Genomic DNA, 17734 nt, shown 5'->3' with positions numbered 1-17734 from the left:
GGATGGGAGGAAAAGCTGGTCGGAGCCCTGCCAGCCTCGGATTCCTGAATCCTCCAGGAGGCTGGGGGCGTGGCGGGTGGGCTGGGGGCACTAGATGCTGCACTGTGGGGGGGCAGGCGGGATGAAGATTGTCTCAAACTCCAGGGTTCTTGTTGGGGTGGTGTCAAGTTTCAAGGCTACAAGAGTTCTGGTTCAGGAGAGTGGGGTCTCAAGTCTTGGCTGCATTGTTGGGGGGCTGTTGATTAGAGGTCTTAACCTTCATAGTTAAAACGGTGATGGAGATTGTGGTATTCATGTAGGTTGAGGTCTCTGGTTGAGATAGGATGGGGATTGCAATTTGAGCCTCCCAAATCATGAGACTGTGTGGTTTAGGGAAATGTTCTTGATAAAGGGTGAGTGTGGTGGGTAAGGGATTAAGAGCTCCCTAGTTGGAGTCTCCAGATTTCTGACTGGAATTTTGGAGGCCACAGCCTTGAACTGAGGATTTCTTTTTCGAGGGTCCAGTGTTAGGGAGATCTGGATTCCAGGTTGCATGTTGAAGAGGGTCTGTATTTGGAAATCCTAGTATGGGAAGTTGGAGTCCAGAACCTCTGTTAGGGAATCTGGGGATCTTGTAATGGGGATGGGGGAAATGGGGACCCTGGGCTTCCTGATTCGGGTTTTAGAGTTCAGAGCACTGATCCCTAGTTTGAAGGAGGGTCACTTGTTTGACTGGAGTGCTCTAATTAGGGTGCTGAGATGGGGGACTCCCAGATCATGGTTTTGACGTTCTGGAGTCTCTGGCCAAAATCCTGGCTCCACGTCTCTGGGCCCCAATATTCTGGGATCCAGTAGCATGGGGTGGAGTTCTAGCATTCCAGGTTCAGGGGCCTGCGGGGATTTGGGATGGGGGGAGGGGGGAATTAAGGTTCTGGAATCTTGGATCTGGGTCGTGGTCCATGATCTCAGACTGGGATACCAAATTGAGGTCAAGACACTGTATCAGAGTTAAAAGGTCAAGGTCTTGGTATTAGAATTGGGTGTTAAGGGTTTAAACTTAGATGGGAGGTCTGAGGTCAAGGCCAGGGTATGGGGTTAGGGTCCTTGGCTAGCGACCCACTTGGGGGATTTCTAGTTGCTATTCAGAGACAGAGTCCAAAAGAAAGGGGTCAGGGTGTTAGGTCTGGGCATGGAGTCAGGATTGGTGGCCTAGGTTAGGGTTTCTAGACAAGTTACTGGTTCAAATCCAGGGATGGAGTTGTAGGTCAGGACACAGAGGTCAGATTTGAGAGGGTTCAGTTTGGGGATTGTTGTTTCTGGCCTGGGTCCGATGTCCCACGTGGCTGCATGGGGTTTGGGGACTCTAGTGGTCCCATCAGGGCCCTCCACTGCAGCTTCCTGTCCCTCAGGCCCCGCAGGGCGCCCCCCGCCGCTGAGGATGAGTCACTGCAGTAGCCGCGCCCTGACCCTACTGAGCAGCGTGTTTGGTGCGTGTGGCCTGCTGCTTGTGGGCATTGCGGTCAGCACGGACTACTGGCTGTACATGGAAGAGGGAACGGTGTTGCCACAGAACCAGACCACGGAGGTCAAGATGGCGCTGCATGCCGGCCTATGGCGCGTCTGCTTCTTCGCAGGTACAGACCTCACCTGCCCACCAGTCAACTGTCCCTGCCTTGCTTGGGATCCGAGAGTCTTTATCCATAGTTCCATCCCATGGGTGCCAGAAATCCAGAAATCAGTCCTGTTTCTCTCCTGGAGAGTCAAATTTCTACCTGGAGATTCAATTTCTAGCCCTTTATTCCCTGGATCTAAGAACCTTAATGCTCACACAATCTCCAGGTCCCTAATCCCCATAACCTCCTGGAGCCCCTGGCCCCTTAGAAGCAGCAGTCTAAGTTCAGAACTTGTCTCCTGGACAGTTCCAGAGCTGAATGGGAAGAATAAAAAAACAAACAAACTGTGCCTCCCAGCTACCCCAGAGACCACTCCTTCCAGGAATTCTGTCCCACCTCACCCCCCAGACCTTACCTCTTTAGGGATCCAGGAGTCCTGGCCCATAGCCCCTCCTCACTTGGGACTCAGTCTTCCAGCCCTGTCCTCCATCCAAGGGACTCTAAGGCAGCTTGCAATAGGAGCTCTCGGACTCCTGCCCACCCCCTTCTGCGACCCCCTAAGAGTAGTACAGACCATGATCCTTGGATTAAACCTCACATTCCCATCCTGGGGTCTCTCTACTGTGCGTCCTGCCCCTGACTGCCTCTCCAAAGCTCAGGAGCCTCTCATCCAGCCCTGCCTTCTTATCTTCCCCTCAGGCCGGGAAAAGGGTCGCTGCGTGGCCTCAGAATATTTCCTTGAACCGGAGATCAACTTGGTGACGGAAAACACGGAGAATATTCTGAGTGAGGGGAAGCAGGGGGTGGGGAGGGTTAGGCAACAAGGGTGCAGGGTGGCAGGGCGGGTCCTGGGAGAAAGGGTAGGACCAGAGAAGGGGTGGGGTGGGAGGGAAGGAGTGGAGGCTTGAGAGCAGGCAGAGTGGTTGGGTAAGGAGGAGGGGCCAGGTTGAAGGGGTGGGGCCTGGGAAGTGGGTGGAGTCAATAGGCAAGGGGTGGGGTCAAACCAAAGGAGGTGTGGCCTGTGTGAAGGGGTGGGGCCAGCAGTGGAAGTTTCAGAAAGGGGAGGAACCACTTAAAAGAGCGGGGTCAGGGCTGGGAGGTGCGGGGTGGAAGTGGAGAGGTAGGAGAATGGGGAGGTGTCCTCCTGGAGAGTCCCCCCTCACCCCTGTCTTTCTTCTTACCCCTCCCCCAGAGACAGTGCGCACAGCCACCCCCTTCCCCATGGTCAGTCTCTTCCTCGTGTTCACCGCCTTCGTCATCAGCAACATCGGCCACATCCGCCCACAGAGGACCATTCTGGCCTTCGTTTCTGGCATCTTCTTCATCCTATCGGGTAAGCCCAAGGAAAAGACTTAAAGGCCGTGGGACTATTTTAGGTTCCAGGAACCTGGGGTTCCTCTTCCAGTAGGAAAGCCACTTCCTTGCTGTGTAATCCTGGAGGAGTTGCAGAACCTCTCTGAGCCCCACTTCCCTCCTCTGTGAAATGGAGCTAGCCGCCAAATCACAGCGAATGCCTGTTGGGTGCTAATTAGGTGCCAGGCTCTGTTCTGATACTCACAACAACCCTGTGAGGTAAATGCTATTAATAGCCCCATTTTACAGATATGGAAACAAACACTCAGAGGAATGAAGTCATTTGCTCAGGGCCATACAACCAGTGAGAGGCAGAGATGGGATTCAAACTCACGCATTTCGCCTCCAGAGGCTGTATTTTTAACCACTCCTGATATTTGAGCAATTAACAGATTACAAGGCTCTTTACGTTCTGTGCATCATTTTACTTGAACATTTTTCAACCAGAAAAGTTGAAAGAACCCTGTGCCCACCACTTACAGTCGACCATTACCACACCACAGATTTGCTCTATCCTGTATCTGTCCATCTGCCTCTCTACCCATCCATCAGTCTATCTTATTATCATTTTAAAATGCATTTCCAAGCGAGTTGCAGGCATCAGTACACTTTGCCCTAAATTCTTCACCATGTGTGTCATTAGCTAGAGTTCAACGTTTGTTTATAGTTCTTGTTTCTTTTGAGATTCAGGGTTCTTTTGCTTGAGTGATCTCATAACCTTCTCATAACATGTCTGCCCGGGAGTTATTATTAGCACTCATTTGATAAAATGGGGATACCGAGGCCTGCAATTGTGCAGGGAGTTGCCTAAGATACCAACCTAATGCTGGCTCCCCAGGGACCCAAGTGTCCTGAGCTCCAGGGTAGAGCTGTTTCTGAAGTGCTGCCCTCCTCCGAATTTCAGCTCAGTCCAGTCCAATTTGGTCCAACTCAGCTCAGGTCAGCCCAGATTGCCTCAGCTCTGACACACTTAACTCCATCAATCTGGCCCAACTAACCCCAATCTATTCTGACTCATTTCTTCAGTTCAATTCGAATTAATTCAACGTGATTTAATTAAACCCCATTCGTGCCCTTTTAATTCAGTTGATACTTTATGAACAAACCCCGCTGTCGGTCTCGTTTCCATTCTGTCCCTTTGGGCCCGCATTCGGCTGCCTCTTTTGAGTTGGCTCTGCAAATAGTTGAAGACAGATCTTCAAATATCCTCTCCCCCAGTCTCCTCCTTTTTCCTCACCCAGCTTTCTCCAGGCTAAACCTCCCCCGTGTTTCCAACCTAACCTGACGAGACCTTTTCCCAGGGAAACCAGGGTGCAACCTCTGTGCAAATTTGAATCACAGCATGTAGAGCCAGACACAGAGCTAAAATAAGACACGTAGAATATCTCCATCCCAGAGTGTCAGATGGAAAAATAGTGGCCTAGAGAGACAGAAAGTGGGGCAAGGGTAAGGAGCATGGGAACATTTATTCAACCCACCTGAAACATTAGAAGAAGGAAAATCCCGTTGTTCGTGTTTCACAGAAGTTGAAACAAAAGAGGTGACGTAGCTGGTAAATGGCAGCGCTGGCATTAGAACCGAGGATATTCTCTTCCCCAAAGCCACGCTCGTGGACCTGATTTGCATCAGGACCTGACTTCCCAAGGTCAAGCTGAGGATCAATGGTGCCATCAGGGCTGGAAGTCAGGCCTCTGATGTAATAATAGAGTAATGGGCGGGAATTGAACCCCGCTTCCTGAACTTCATTTCATAGACTATGACCTATGCACCCCACCCAAAGTATCCAGTTGTGTGCCTTACAGGTTGTAGGGGGTAGTGGCTGAAGGCACCTGCTCCTGTAACCTAGAAAGACCTGGGTTAAAATCCTACCACTTACTCGGTGTGTGAGTTACAGCCTTCCTTTCTGGAGCTGTTGAGAGGACCAGTCTTGTTCAGGGGTCAGCAAACTTTTTGCTCAGGGCAAAATGGAGTAAATATTTCAGGCTTTGTGAGCAACCAGAGGGGAAGCAATGGGCCTGGCTGTGTTCCAATCATCCTATTTATGGACCCTGAAATTTGAATTCAGTGTAATTTTCATGGGTTATGAAATATTCTTCTTCTTTTGTTTTTTTCCCCCCACCATTAAAAAAAATGTAAAAACCACACTTAGCTCGCAAACCATACAAAGACAGGCAGCAGGACAAATAGTAGTTTTCTGACCCCTGCTCTAGATCACGGACGTGAAGGGCCAACCCAGTGCCTGGTCTATAGCAGTAAGTATTCAACACGTGGTAATTTTAAATAAATACATACACATATACATTCATAAATAGCTGTAGTAGCAACAACAACCGTGATAATAAGTACTTTATCGAGTGCCATGGTTTGGGGAAGTTCTAAGTGCTTTGTGCAAATTAAGTTATTTCTTTTTCTTCCCCTCATAAGGCAGATGCTATCATTATTCCCATCTTCCACTTGAGGAAACAGAAACACTCAGAAGTTGCTCCATAGTGGAAGACGGATTCCAACCCAGACTTTCACCCTGGCACTCTGCTGCCCTACCACAGTTTAAAATCCTAAAGACAAAAAAAAAAAAAAAAGTCCTAAAGACAAAGGAGATTAAAAGAGAGGAAAGGGGGACTTCCCTGGTGGTCAGTGGTTAAGACTCTGCAGTTCCACTGCAGAGGGCACGGGTTCGATCCCTGGTCTGGGAAGCAAGATCCTGCACATGCTCCGTGATGGGGCCCAAAAAAAGGGGAAAGAATGGAAATAGTACCAACCATATCTTAGATCTTGGAGTGGAATGATCTAGTCCAACCACCTCGTGCTCCCCATGAGGAAACTGAGACTTAGAAAGAGACGAGAGTTGCCCGAGGTCGGGTAAATGGTGAAGTTGGCATTCAATTTTGGAGAAAGTGGTGAGAGGGCTGGGGCAGGAAAGGGATAGGGTCACACCGGGACGTTAAAGATCCCTCAGGGACTTGTGTTTGGAATGCACTAGAAGGAAAGAGACTGGAATTGGGCAAACAGAGGAGGAGGCTTATGCATTGGTCCGGGCAATAGCAGATAAGGTTTGAGCTGGGAGAGGGTGTGGAAGGATAAAGGTGACTGGATGGCTTTGAGAGAGAGGGATATTGACAGAAGAATCAATAGAACCAGATGACTGACTGGGTATGGTTGGTGAGAGAAGGGGAGGAGGCCGGAGTGACATTGATTTTCTTTTTCCAGGTCATAAGAGGCATGCTTCCCATGCATGGCTCGTATTAACCCCTGGTCCTCAATCATGCTCTATGCATCTGCTCATTCATTCATTCACTCATCAAACATTTGCAGAGACATCTTACATGCCACGCCCTGTGCTGGGCGCTGGTGACATACTGAATCTTTTTTTTTTAATGTGGTGAGAGTCACATAATATAAAACATACTATTTTAACCCTATTTAACTGTGCAGTTCAGTGGCACTAAGTGCATTCACATTGTTGTGTAGCTCTCACCATCATCCATCTCCCAAAATTTTCACCTTCCTAAACTGAAACTCTGTCCCCATTAAACACTAACTCTCCATTCCCCCTCCCCAACCCCTGCCTGGCCCCTGGCATCAACCAATGTACTTTCTGACTCTATGAATTTGACTATCCTGGGTACCTCGTATAAGTGGAATCAAACAGTAGTTGTCTGCACCTACTGTATATTGGAATGCATGGCAGTCTGCAGGCAGTCAGCCACAAAACAGCTCCCAGCTACATGTGCGTCAGTGCTTGTCACACAACACTTAAATCCCTTTAATGGATTTCCATTGCACTCAGAATACATCCCAACTCCTCGTGCTGGCTTACAAGGTCTTCCATGATTTGGCCACTGTTCAGACCTCTGGCCTCGTTACCTAACTCACTAACACTCTCTCCATTGCTTGTAACTTCAGCTTCACTGGCCTCAGTCTATTCCTCAAAAATGATCATCTCAACCTCACTTCCATGTTCGGAAGTCTCTTCCCCCTAATTCTCAAAGACTCCAACTTTCCCTCTTCAGAGTTTCTTTCTCTGACAGTGGTACCCCATGTTGCTTTGCCCCCGCTATACGATCCATCACATTCCCTATTTTATATTTGTTTCATAGCACTTATTGCTATTGTCATCTTCTTCATTTTCTGTCTCCTTCTACTGGGATGTAAACTCCAAAAGGCAGGGACATGCTCTTGCTTGTATCTTCAGAGCCTAGATGAGTTGCTGGCACAAAGTCCACGATGAAATATTTGTAGAAGGGATGTATGATAAAGACAGCTCAGGGCATTCTGGGAAAAGCGAAGATGCATTAAGCTGACACAATAAGGTGGTGGGAAGGGTGGGAACGACCACAGCTTCAGGAGCAGGTGACATCTAAGTTGACGATGCAGAAAGGGCGAGGGGAAGTTTTTCACGTGAAGAGAGAAAAGTGCCTTGTACAGGGATGGAATTCACAGCGTGTGTTAAGACCCTAGAGAGCAGCTAAGACAAGTAGCCAGCTGTGTAGCTCTCCGTGGTCCTGAAACTCTTTGTTCTAAAGCAGCTTGTGCCTCTTCAGCTTGGAATGTAGGTGATTCTTGCCTACTGTGCTCTAAGTATTCTGAAGCAGATGTAGCGGAGGGGGGAGGGAGAGAGTTGGATTACAGAGCAGGGAAGGGGGAAGGGAGAGAGAAAAAGGGAGAAGGAGAAAAAAGGGAAAAGAACGTTATTTTTTAGAGAACCAGAGCCACTGTAAAATGACCAGGAAGGAGAAAGAATGACAAGAATAACTTACCTTTTGACGTTATTTTTAGATAACTTTCAATTACTAAAAACAACAACGAGGGTGAAAAACAACCACAAAAAGCTCTTTCTCTGTTTCTTTTTTTTTTTTTTTTTTTCTTCTCTTTGGAAATATTTGTTTCCTTCTCATCAACCCTGCTCCTGACTCTCTGTATGGAGAATGTTTATTATTTACACCTGAAATGTGAAACATGGGACTTGAGGTGAGGCAGGAGTGGTTAGCAGGTATGGGCTTTAGAAAGAACCAGTATCTAAAACAGGGGGATACAGATTTGTAGGCAGTGGGACAGGCATAGGGAATAAGCCTTAGCTGGGTCAGAGGACTTGGGGATGCAAAAAGGGGTTTAGATTTTGAGAGATTCAGGAAGTAAAACAGACATTACTTGATGATGGACCATCCTTGGATGGGGGACTGGGAATCAAGGTATTGTTTCTTTCTTTCTTTTTTTTTTTTTTTAAAGGATCTTTAAGTATTGTTCCTTTCCTTTTTTTTAAGGATCCCGTTTAGAGTCACGCATTGCCTTTATTTTATTTTATTTTATTTATTTTTGGCCATGCCGCATGGCTTGTGGGCTCTTAATTCTCGGACTAGGGATTGAGCCTGGGTCCCTGGCAGCGAAAGCACCTTCTCCTAACCATTGGACTGCTAGGGAATTCCCTAGGTATTCTTTTCCTATAAACCTGCTCATCTTTCAAGACCTATAGCAGATGCCTTCACCATGTGACACTTCATGGGCCCCCTCTTCTTGAACATCAAAATTATGGAATACCAGAAGTTGAAAGTGCTGTGGAAGTTCAGCAAAGGCTAATTCTTAAAGGGGACAGAGGAATGGGGATTTAGAGTGGATTTAAAAGGGAAAAGCAGCTAACGAGCTAGAAGTTCCAGGTGCATGGCAAGTATATTCATCCATTCAACTAGGATTTATTATCTGCTGGATCTTGCGCCAGATGCTAGGAATGCGGTAGGAAACAAGGTAGACTAGTTTCAAGCATCCTAGAGGAAGTGGAGGAGATTCATGACTGAAAAACTACAAATAGATAGAAAATATAATGTTAGGTAGTGATAAGCGCAACAAAGATAAATAAAACAGTTAAGGGGAAGGAGATTGATGGGAACGTCATTATTTAATCTGACCTCAATCACTCCAAATTCTTAATGAAAACTCTGAAATCTGTAGGCTAGTACAGTGAACACTGGTACTTCTTCCACCTAGATCCACATAGATACTTGCATTTTGCTGAAGTTGTGCTATATTCTGTCTCTCTCTTTACACACAGTTTGGTGTTTGTTTGTTTCTGGCTTTACCGTCTGAAAGTAAGTCGCAGGCATCATGGTCGTTCATCTCTAACCATTTTAATATGCATCTCTTAAGAGTAACGACATTTTCTACATAACTACAACAAATTTTACAATAATTCCATAATATAATTCATTCCGTTTTCAAACTGTCCCAGTTGTTCTAAGAATGCCTTTTATAGCTTTTCCCCCAGAACCAGGATTCAGTCTGTTGATACGTAGCATTTAGTTAATTCTCTTTTGGTCTAGAATAGTTCCCATACTATATTTTTTTACAACACTGACTTTTAAAATATATTTCATTATAAAAATATACAAAGGATAGTATAATTTGCCATGTACCCTTCACTCAGTTTCAACAATTATCAACATATGGTGAATCTTTTTTTAGTCATACTGCCATACCTCCCTTCTGTACTTCACTACATGATTTTAAAGTTGGTCTCAAACATTAAATCATTTTATCCACAAATATTTCAGTATATCTCTGAGAAATTAGTACTTTGTTATTTAACTAGCCACAGTGCCACTGTCATGCCCAAACAATTAAGAAGAGCTGCTTAATATAAATTAATATCTAGTTAGTGTTCAACTTCCCCACTTGTCTCATAAATGCCTTTTTTTTTTACCATTAGTTTCTTGCAGATCAGGATCCAAATTCCACTTGTGCATTTAGTTGATAGACCTCTGAAGCCTCTTTTAATCTGTAACAGTCCTTCTCCTTCTGTTTTTTTCCTTGCCATTTATTTGTTGAAGAAATCTAGTCATTTGTCTCATAGAATTCGCACACTCTAGATCTTTCTAATTGTGTTTTTGTGATTTAACATGCTCATCCGTCCTGTGTTTTCCTGTAAAACTGTAGATCAGATCCAGGTTTGATTTTTTTTGAGGGGGTGGTGGTGATAAAATACTTCATAGATAGGTGGTGCTATTATGTCCTACTGTATTGCATCAGGAGACCTAATACTATCTGGTTGTGTCGCTTTTCGAGATGTTAAGATCAGACACTTGCTTAAGTATTACAACTTGGCTCATACCATTGTCATTTTGAAATCTGCAGGACAGGGTGTCTTGTAGAACACCCCACATCCCACATTTATTTGTTTCCTGTGGCATCCTTTGATTTGTTCCTCTTTCTTTGTATTTTCTGTAGCCTGGAAGTTATGTCCAGGGTAGAGACTTGATTAGATTCTGGTTAAATATGTTTGGCAAGATTTAGAGGTGGTACCATGTTCTTTAGCCCATCATTTCAGGTAGCAAATAATGTCATGTTGTTCCTACCAGTAGTGGAGCAAAGTTTGAACCCTTGGTAAAGGGGGTGATCATTAGAGCTCTCCATTGAAAAGGTACGTTTTTCTCTTTACAACGAATAAGTCATTTGCAGGGTAACATTTTGGCACCTTGGGGGAAAAATCCTGTTTGGGGATGTCCATTTTATTCAAAATGTGTTGCTTTGGAAAAATTTTAAACATACAGAAAAGTTGCAAGAGTTATATTCTTCACTGGGACCAATTTATAACATTTTCCACATTTGTATTTCTGTTTCTTTGTATCTTATGTGTATATATCTATATATGTATATATTATGTAATTTATATTATATTATATTATTATATAACCACCTGAACATAAATTGCAAACACTTCCCTCTTAAATACGTCAGCAATTATGTCCTAAGCACAAGTGCGTTTTCTTTCCTAACCACAGTACAATCATCAAATTCAGGAAGTTTAACACTTATACAGTATTACAGCTGATACGCAGTTCATATTCACATCTCACCAGTTGTCTCCACACTGCCTTTTATAGTCAGTTTTTCCCCTGATTCAGGATCCAGTTCTGTTTTTCCTTGCTGTGTCTCTTTCGCCTCCTTTCATCTTTTATATAGTTCCTGTACCTTTAAAAAAAAATCTTTCATGTTGATGTTTTTTTGAAGAATGCAGCCAGTGTTTTGTAGAACACCCCACAGTTTCCACAGGAGTGGATCCATGTTACAAATTACCAGTAGGGACACTACATAAACGAAGTAGTGTCACGATCACATCAGGAGGTCGGGGTGTCCGTTTGCCCCATTATTGGTGATGTTAGCTTTGGTTTCTTGGTTCAGATGGTATCTGTCAGGTTCCTTTATGATAAAGGAAGTTTTCAAAAATCTCTTTGTAATTAATAGATATTCCATGGGGAGATTCTGTCATACAGTGACTTAATGTCCACTGTCGACGATGCTTGCCTAAATCCTAATATTACTACAAGGGTTGCAAAATGGTGTTTTCTTTTTTTTTTTTAAATTAATTCATTTATTTATTTATTTTTTTTGGCTGTGTAGGGTCTTCGTTTCTGTGCGAGGGCTTTCTCTAGTTGCGGCGAGCGGGGGCCACTCTTCATCGCCGTGCACGGGCCTCTCACTGTCGTGGCCTCTCTTGTTGCGGAGCACAGGCTCCAGACACACAGGCTCAGTAGTTGTGGCTCACGGGCCCAGTCGCTCCGTGGCATGTGGGATCTTCCCAGACCAGGGCTCGAACCCGTGTCCCCTGCATTGGCAGGCAGATTCTCAACCACTGCGCCACCAGGGAAGCCCAAAATGGTGTTTTCTTAACTCTGTTGTTCTATCTACATGGATGTCACCGAAAAGAAGAATTTGTTTTTTTTTTTTTTTTTTTTGGCCACGTGGCTTGTGGGATTCTAGCTCCCAGACCAGGGATTGAACCTGGCCCCTCAGCAGTGAAAGTGTGGAGTCTTAACCACTGGACTGCCAAGGAATTCCCCAATTTTCTCTTTTCTTTTATTATTTATTTCCTTAAAGAATATATCAGTATGGATTCACATTTTTTAAAAATTCAGTGTATTGTATGTCATTACTTTTAGTATTCATTTTGATGTTCAGATTGTCCCCAGTTGGGCTATCAGGAACCTCCTTCAAATGAGTTCCTGTGTCCTTTTTTGACGTGTCTCCAACATTTTTTTTTTTGAGTACTTCCTTATTTTGTGGTACCAGTACACCTTTACTGCCCCTGCCTCAGGCTTCAAATGAGCTGTTTCTTCCTAGCTCCTGATGTAGTGGGGGTGATAGTAGAGACCAAAATCTGGGTGCTAGGTGTGCTCATCGCTGCTGGGGTGTCACTGCTCCTAGGATATTTCAGGATACGAGCTGGGAAATTACATATATTTGTAAAACAGGAGTTTATACTGACACCACAAGGGTCTTTCTTGACTTACCCCATTCTGATTTGTATCTTCCTTCTTTCAGAATGAGATCTCCACCTCCCCAAAACATCAGTATACGTGCACATTTGCTCAACCCTACTATTCACACAGAATAACTTAAGTACTGCTACCCCTACACCACTCCCAATAAAAATTTACTAAATACGGTTCAAGATTTCTTCACAGACCTTTTTGTCTTTAAACTGAGATATATATTCAAAGTACTTTGTCCAAAAGTTACTTGGATTACTACTTTCCCCCCTCCTGTGGTTGTATTATTCATCTGATATAAATTAGCTTCATTTATTTTTGTTTGTATTCAATTTGTTGTTTTCCCCATCCTTGTTTTTTTTTTTTTTTTAATAAATTTATTTATTTTATTCCTGGCTGCGTTGGGTCTTCGTTGCTGTGCGTAGGCTTTCTCTAGTTGCAGCAAGTGGGGGCTACTCTTCGTTGCGATGCACAGGCTTCTCATTGTGGTGGCTTCTCCTGTTGCGGAGCACGGGCTCTAGGCACGCAGGCTCAGTGTTTGTGGCGCACGGGCTTAGTTGCTCTGTGGCATGTGGGATCTTCCCGGACCAGGGCTCGAACCCATGTCCCCTGCATTGGCAGGCAGATTCTCAACCACTGCACCACCAGGGAAGCCCCAGATCCTTGTTGATTTTATCTTTTGAATATATAAAATATTAGCATAATTCCAAAGGTCAAAATTATGCAAAAATATATACTCAGAGGAGAGCCACTTCCTTCCCATCTCTTCCTTCCTATTCTCACCTACCTAAAGTAATCAACTTCATGTTTGTTTCCCCTCCTATGTCTCTTTTTGTAAAAATAAGCAGATTCATATATGTATTTTATGTACCTTTTTATGTACCTTTTATGTACCTCCTATGTCTCTTTTTGTAAAAATAAGCAGATGCATATATGTATTTTATGTACCTTTTTTGGGCTTAAAAGCTAGCGTTCTGTTTAGTCTTTTTAAATAATTAGTGATGTGGTCTGGAACTATCACTGAACTGCATATCTGTTCCTAGAGATCTTCCTCATCGTCCTTTCATAGTGGCACAGTACTCTGTTATGTGATGTTTTATAGTTTATTCCATTAATCTTCTATGTAAGGGCATCTAGGTCATTTTTAATATTTTGCAATTATGAATAATGCTGCAGTGAATTAACTTGTACATACGTGCTTTCATATTGTTGGACAGGTATCTTCAGGGTCAATTTCTAGAAGTGGGATTGCTGGGTTAAAGGATAAATATATGTGTGGTATTGTTAGACGTGGCCAAACTCCCCTCCATAGAGGTTGCACCATTCATTTTGCATCCCCACCAGCAATATATAAGAGCTTCCATTTCCCCGCCTCACAAAGAGTATGTTGTGAAGCTTTTTAACTTTTGACCATCTGATGGATGAGAAATGGTATGTCCTCATCGTTTTCACCTGCATTTCTCTAATTCTGAGTGAAGGGGCAATTTTTTAAAACAAGGAGATCACAGAAGTCCTTTCTAAAGAGGTGACAAGGAATAAGAGATCTAAATGAAGTGACAGATACCAGGGGTTAGGATGCCGTGCTTCCACTGCAGGGGGAGCAAGTTCTATCCCTAGTTGGGGAACTAAGATCCCACATGCCATGCGGCCAAAATAATAATAATAATAATAAATGAAGTGACAGAGACATGTGGAAATCTGGGGGAAGAGCATTCCAGTTCAAGGGAACAGGGAGAGCAAAGGCCCTGAGGCAGAAATGAGCTTGTGTTCAAGCAAGAGTGGGACCTAAGTAGCAGGTGCAAGGAGAAATGGCTAGAGATGAGTTTGGCAGGTGACTCTGTAGGCATTGCAGTCCAGGGGTCAGGTACACGTTTCTGTAAAATGCCGGATAACAAATATTTTCAGCTTTACTGGCCATACAGCCTCTGCCACAGCTACTCAGTTTTGTCGGTACAGCCATAGGCTAAATGTAAACAAATGGGCGTGGCTGTGTCCCAACAAAAGTTTATTTATGGACCCTGAAATTATAAATTCATATGCTTTTTAAATTGAGACATTATAATTCGCATAACATAAAGTTCATATATTCAGCAGTTTTAGTATATTCACACGGTTGTGCAACCATCTCCGTGACCTAATTTTACCACATTTTCATCACCCCAAAGAGAAACCTCACTCCCTTTAATAGCTAATCATAATCCCCCCTCCACCCCACCCCCTGGCAACCACTAACCCACTTTCTATCTCTATGGATTTGCCTGTTTTGGACATTCATATACATGGAACCATACAATATGTGGTCTTATGCATCTAGCTTCTTTCACTTAGCACGTTTTCTAGGTTCATCCATGTGGTAGTATAAATGCGTACTTCATTCCTTTCTTTGGCTGAATAATATTCCTTTATATGGCTATACCACATTTTGTTTATCCATTCAGTTGATAGACATTTGGGTTGTTTCCACTTTTTGGCTATTATGAATAATGCCGCTGCAAACATTCATGCGCAAGTTTTTGTGTGAGCATATGTTTCCAGTTCTCTTGGGTAAATACCTAGGAGTGGAATCGCTGGGTCATATGGTAATTCTATCTTTAACACTTTGAGGAACTGCCAAATGGAATTCATATACTTTTTACGTGCCACAAAATATTCTTCTTTTGATTTTTTCAACCATTTAATTATATAAAAGCCATTCTTAGCTAGTAGGCCATACAAAAACAGGAGGTGGGCTGGATTTAGCCCTGGGCGGTCATTGTGTTTGCTAACCTCTTTTGTAGGCAGTGGAAGGAATTTAGATTTATTCTGGGTGCGATGGGCACACAGATGTTTATTTGTAGGATTCTAGGGGAAGATGCTGTGAGGATTACTTGGATTAATTTGGGGGGAGGGATTTTATAGCCTCTTTAAGCCACCCTACGTATGGCTATCGCTCTGCATGGCTACTGTTTAAAAGAAAGTTCAGCTTGAAGAAGTGATAGTTGCCTCTTAAAATTTTTCAAATCAGACCTCTCCTCTCCACCTTCTCCATGTGCCTCTATTTCCTCCGCTGTAAGTGGAGATAAAAATGGTACCAGTTTGAAAGTGTTGTGAGCTTTGAATGAGTTAATGCATATATAACACTGAGAATGGTGTGTAGCTTAGAGCAAGACCTGTATAAGCAGTTGCTATTATTATTATTGTTATTGATGTTGTTGTTGTTGCTATTATGATCTATACAGCTTCAGCTCAGCTTCATCCTCCCCCCCTTGGAATATCACAATATCCAGTTTCTCCCTTCCAGTCTCTTCCCAGAACCAATCAGCCCCAAAAGGATCTCCTAACACTTCGATCTGGCCTTGTCCTTCCTCTGCTTCAGACCATCCATGGCTCCCTAGTGCCCTTGGCATTGATGCCAAGCTCCTCAGCCTGGCATTCGAGCCTCATCATGGCAATGCCCCTGCCCCCTTCTCTGGCCTCATTTCTTGTGGCTGTGGTTCATGTTTTAGCTACGTGGAGGGATCAGTTCATTGTTCCCCCTCCAACTCTTTGCCCATGCTTTTCCCTCTGCCCTGCCTGGAGTGGTATAATGGTAAACCCTAATTCTTCCCTGGGCCTCATCCTTTAGGACTTCGACAAAGTCATGCTCCAGGAAGCTTTCCTTGGCTCCCCCCACCCTTGCCCCAGGTGGGCTTGGTGCCTCTTCTGGACCCACAGAGCTCTGTGCTACTGTTTTCTTTATGACAGTACATGTCAGTACATGACAGTACATGTCACCATGGATGTGACTGTTGATCAGTGTTCATGTTTGCCTGCCCCAATTGCATTGTGAGCTCCTGGATGGCAGATTAGGGGTGGGGGTGGGAGGGAGGAGGAGGCTGTTGATTTATCTCTGGGCTCCCTGCACCCAGCCGAGGCCCAGCACACAAGGAACTTCAACGGATGGAATTTAGTCCTCCAGGGTAGAGCAGGGAGGAGAGGGGAGAGGATGGCGGTGAGATGCAGGAGGCCTGGGGCTGGGGAAAGGGGTCCACTGCTAATGGGCCAAGGGCACCCCTCTGCTCCCCACAGGCCTCTCCTTGGTGGTGGGCTTGGTTCTTTACATTTCCAGCATCAACGACGAGGTCATGAACAGGCCCAGCAGCTCTGAGCAGTATTTCCACTATCGCTACGGGTGGTCTTTTGCCTTCGCAGCTTCCTCCTTCCTACTCAAAGAGGTGATGTCTGTGGGGCCCAGACTCTAGAGTTTTGAATGGGGGGGGGATTGGGGGGGAGGGCATGATTCCTGGGTTCAGGAGGAAGAGGAGGCTGTGGGTGTAAACTCTGAATTAAAAGGAGGTGGTGGCTGAGGTCCTAACCCCTGGGTCCTGGAGGAGGAGGGTCTGGGAGCTCCAACTCCTGGGATCCTGGGGAGGAGGTGACTGGGGCTCTACTTCCTGGGTTCTGGGAAAGGAGGAAGCTGGAGGCCTGGAATCTTGGGTCCTGGGAGAGGAGGGACTGGGGGTCTTGAGTTTTGGGGTCAGAGGGAGCCCGGGGCCAGCCTCTGCGACTCTGACCCTTTCTTGCCACAGGGAGCTGGCGTGATGTCCGTGTACTTGTTCACCAAGCGCTACGCGGAGGAGGAGATGTACCGTCCGCACCCGGCCTTCTACCGCCCGCGTCTCAGCGACTGCTCCGACTACTCGGGCCAGTTTCTGCAGCCCGAGGCGTGGCGCCGCGGCCGCAGTCCCTCCGACATCTCTAGCGACGTATCCATCCAGATGACGCAGAACTACCCTCCAGCCATCAAGTACCCGGACCACCTGCACATCTCCACCTCGCCCTGCTGAGGACCCGCCCCCGGAGGGCCCCCCTTCCTCCTCTTCCTCCTCTTCCTCCTACTCCTCATGGGTCTCCCCACAACGCAGCTGCCCCTCAAGTCCTCGGGACTCCTCGTCTCACCCGTAGGACGCTGCGCACGCGTTAGCCCCGCCCTCTTCCCAGTGGCCCCGCCCCGTCACCATAACCCCTCCCTCTTTCCTGACCGCTCCACTTCATTGGTCCCTGACACCTCCTTCTAGATGACCCTTTTCCTTAGGCCACTCCCCTCCCGGCCTAGTACCGCCTCCCAGGTTCCTCTGCTCCTTGGGCAGAGCGGTCGAGCGCGCCCACCTCCGCGAGCCATCCCTCAGCCTTCCGCCTCGCTGCAGGGGCTCTGGGCAGGAGAGTAGGTTCCAGCTGCCGCCAGAAATGCCAAGCATCCTCTTCTGCTCTCTGCCCTGGCTTCTCTCTTTCCCGGCCCAGTCTCACCTCCGGACTTTCGTGGTCCTCGGGTGTAGTGCAGCCGGGGTGGGGCTGGAGGCCGCAGGTATGGTGTCCCCTCCCCCACTTCCCCACCCACGGGAGACCCCATTCTTTCTCACCTGCTGGACGCTTCTCGGCCTTTTGAAGGTTACCTGCCTTTTCGAGGGCTCTCTCTAACGGCTTTTCTTACTCTCTCAGCTGACCTTGGCTTCTTTTCCTTCCTCTGTCTCCCGGCCTCCTCTTCACCCGCTCATCCAAAGCCCGTCGGTGCAT

At 45.9% G+C, this 17734-nt stretch overlaps 1 protein-coding gene across 1 annotated transcript; it reads left to right on the top strand.

Annotated features, from left to right (window-relative positions):
- Nucleotides 1-1417: 1417 nt before the first annotated feature.
- Nucleotides 1418-17007, top strand: CACNG7 (calcium voltage-gated channel auxiliary subunit gamma 7). Its single transcript, XM_032612916.1, has 5 exons — nt 1418-1613; nt 2292-2378; nt 2785-2925; nt 16250-16395; nt 16750-17007. Exons 1-5 carry the CDS (start codon nt 1418-1420, stop codon nt 17005-17007), a joined length of 828 nt encoding a protein of 275 aa, XP_032468807.1.
- The last annotated feature ends 727 nt before the right edge of the window (nt 17008-17734 follow it).

The sequence above is a fragment of the Phocoena sinus genome, chromosome 19 (assembly GCF_008692025.1).
Source record: "Phocoena sinus isolate mPhoSin1 chromosome 19, mPhoSin1.pri, whole genome shotgun sequence".
NCBI lineage: Eukaryota > Metazoa > Chordata > Mammalia > Artiodactyla > Phocoenidae > Phocoena > Phocoena sinus.
Note: the sequence above shows the minus strand (reverse complement) of the source record. Positions and strands in the feature narration are given on the sequence as shown.

Excerpts from the sequence above, each read along its gene's own strand:
- CACNG7 (XM_032612916.1), top strand. The coding sequence starts at position 1,418 with ATGAGTCACTGCAGTAGCCGCGCCCTGACCCTACTGAGCAGCGTGTTT. Across the intron at positions 2,379-2,784 it reads AAACACGGAGAATATTCTGA|AGACAGTGCGCACAGCCACC; the intron begins GTGAGGGGAAGC and ends CCCCTCCCCCAG. Across the intron at positions 2,926-16,249 it reads CATCTTCTTCATCCTATCGG|GCCTCTCCTTGGTGGTGGGC; the intron begins GTAAGCCCAAGG and ends TGCTCCCCACAG.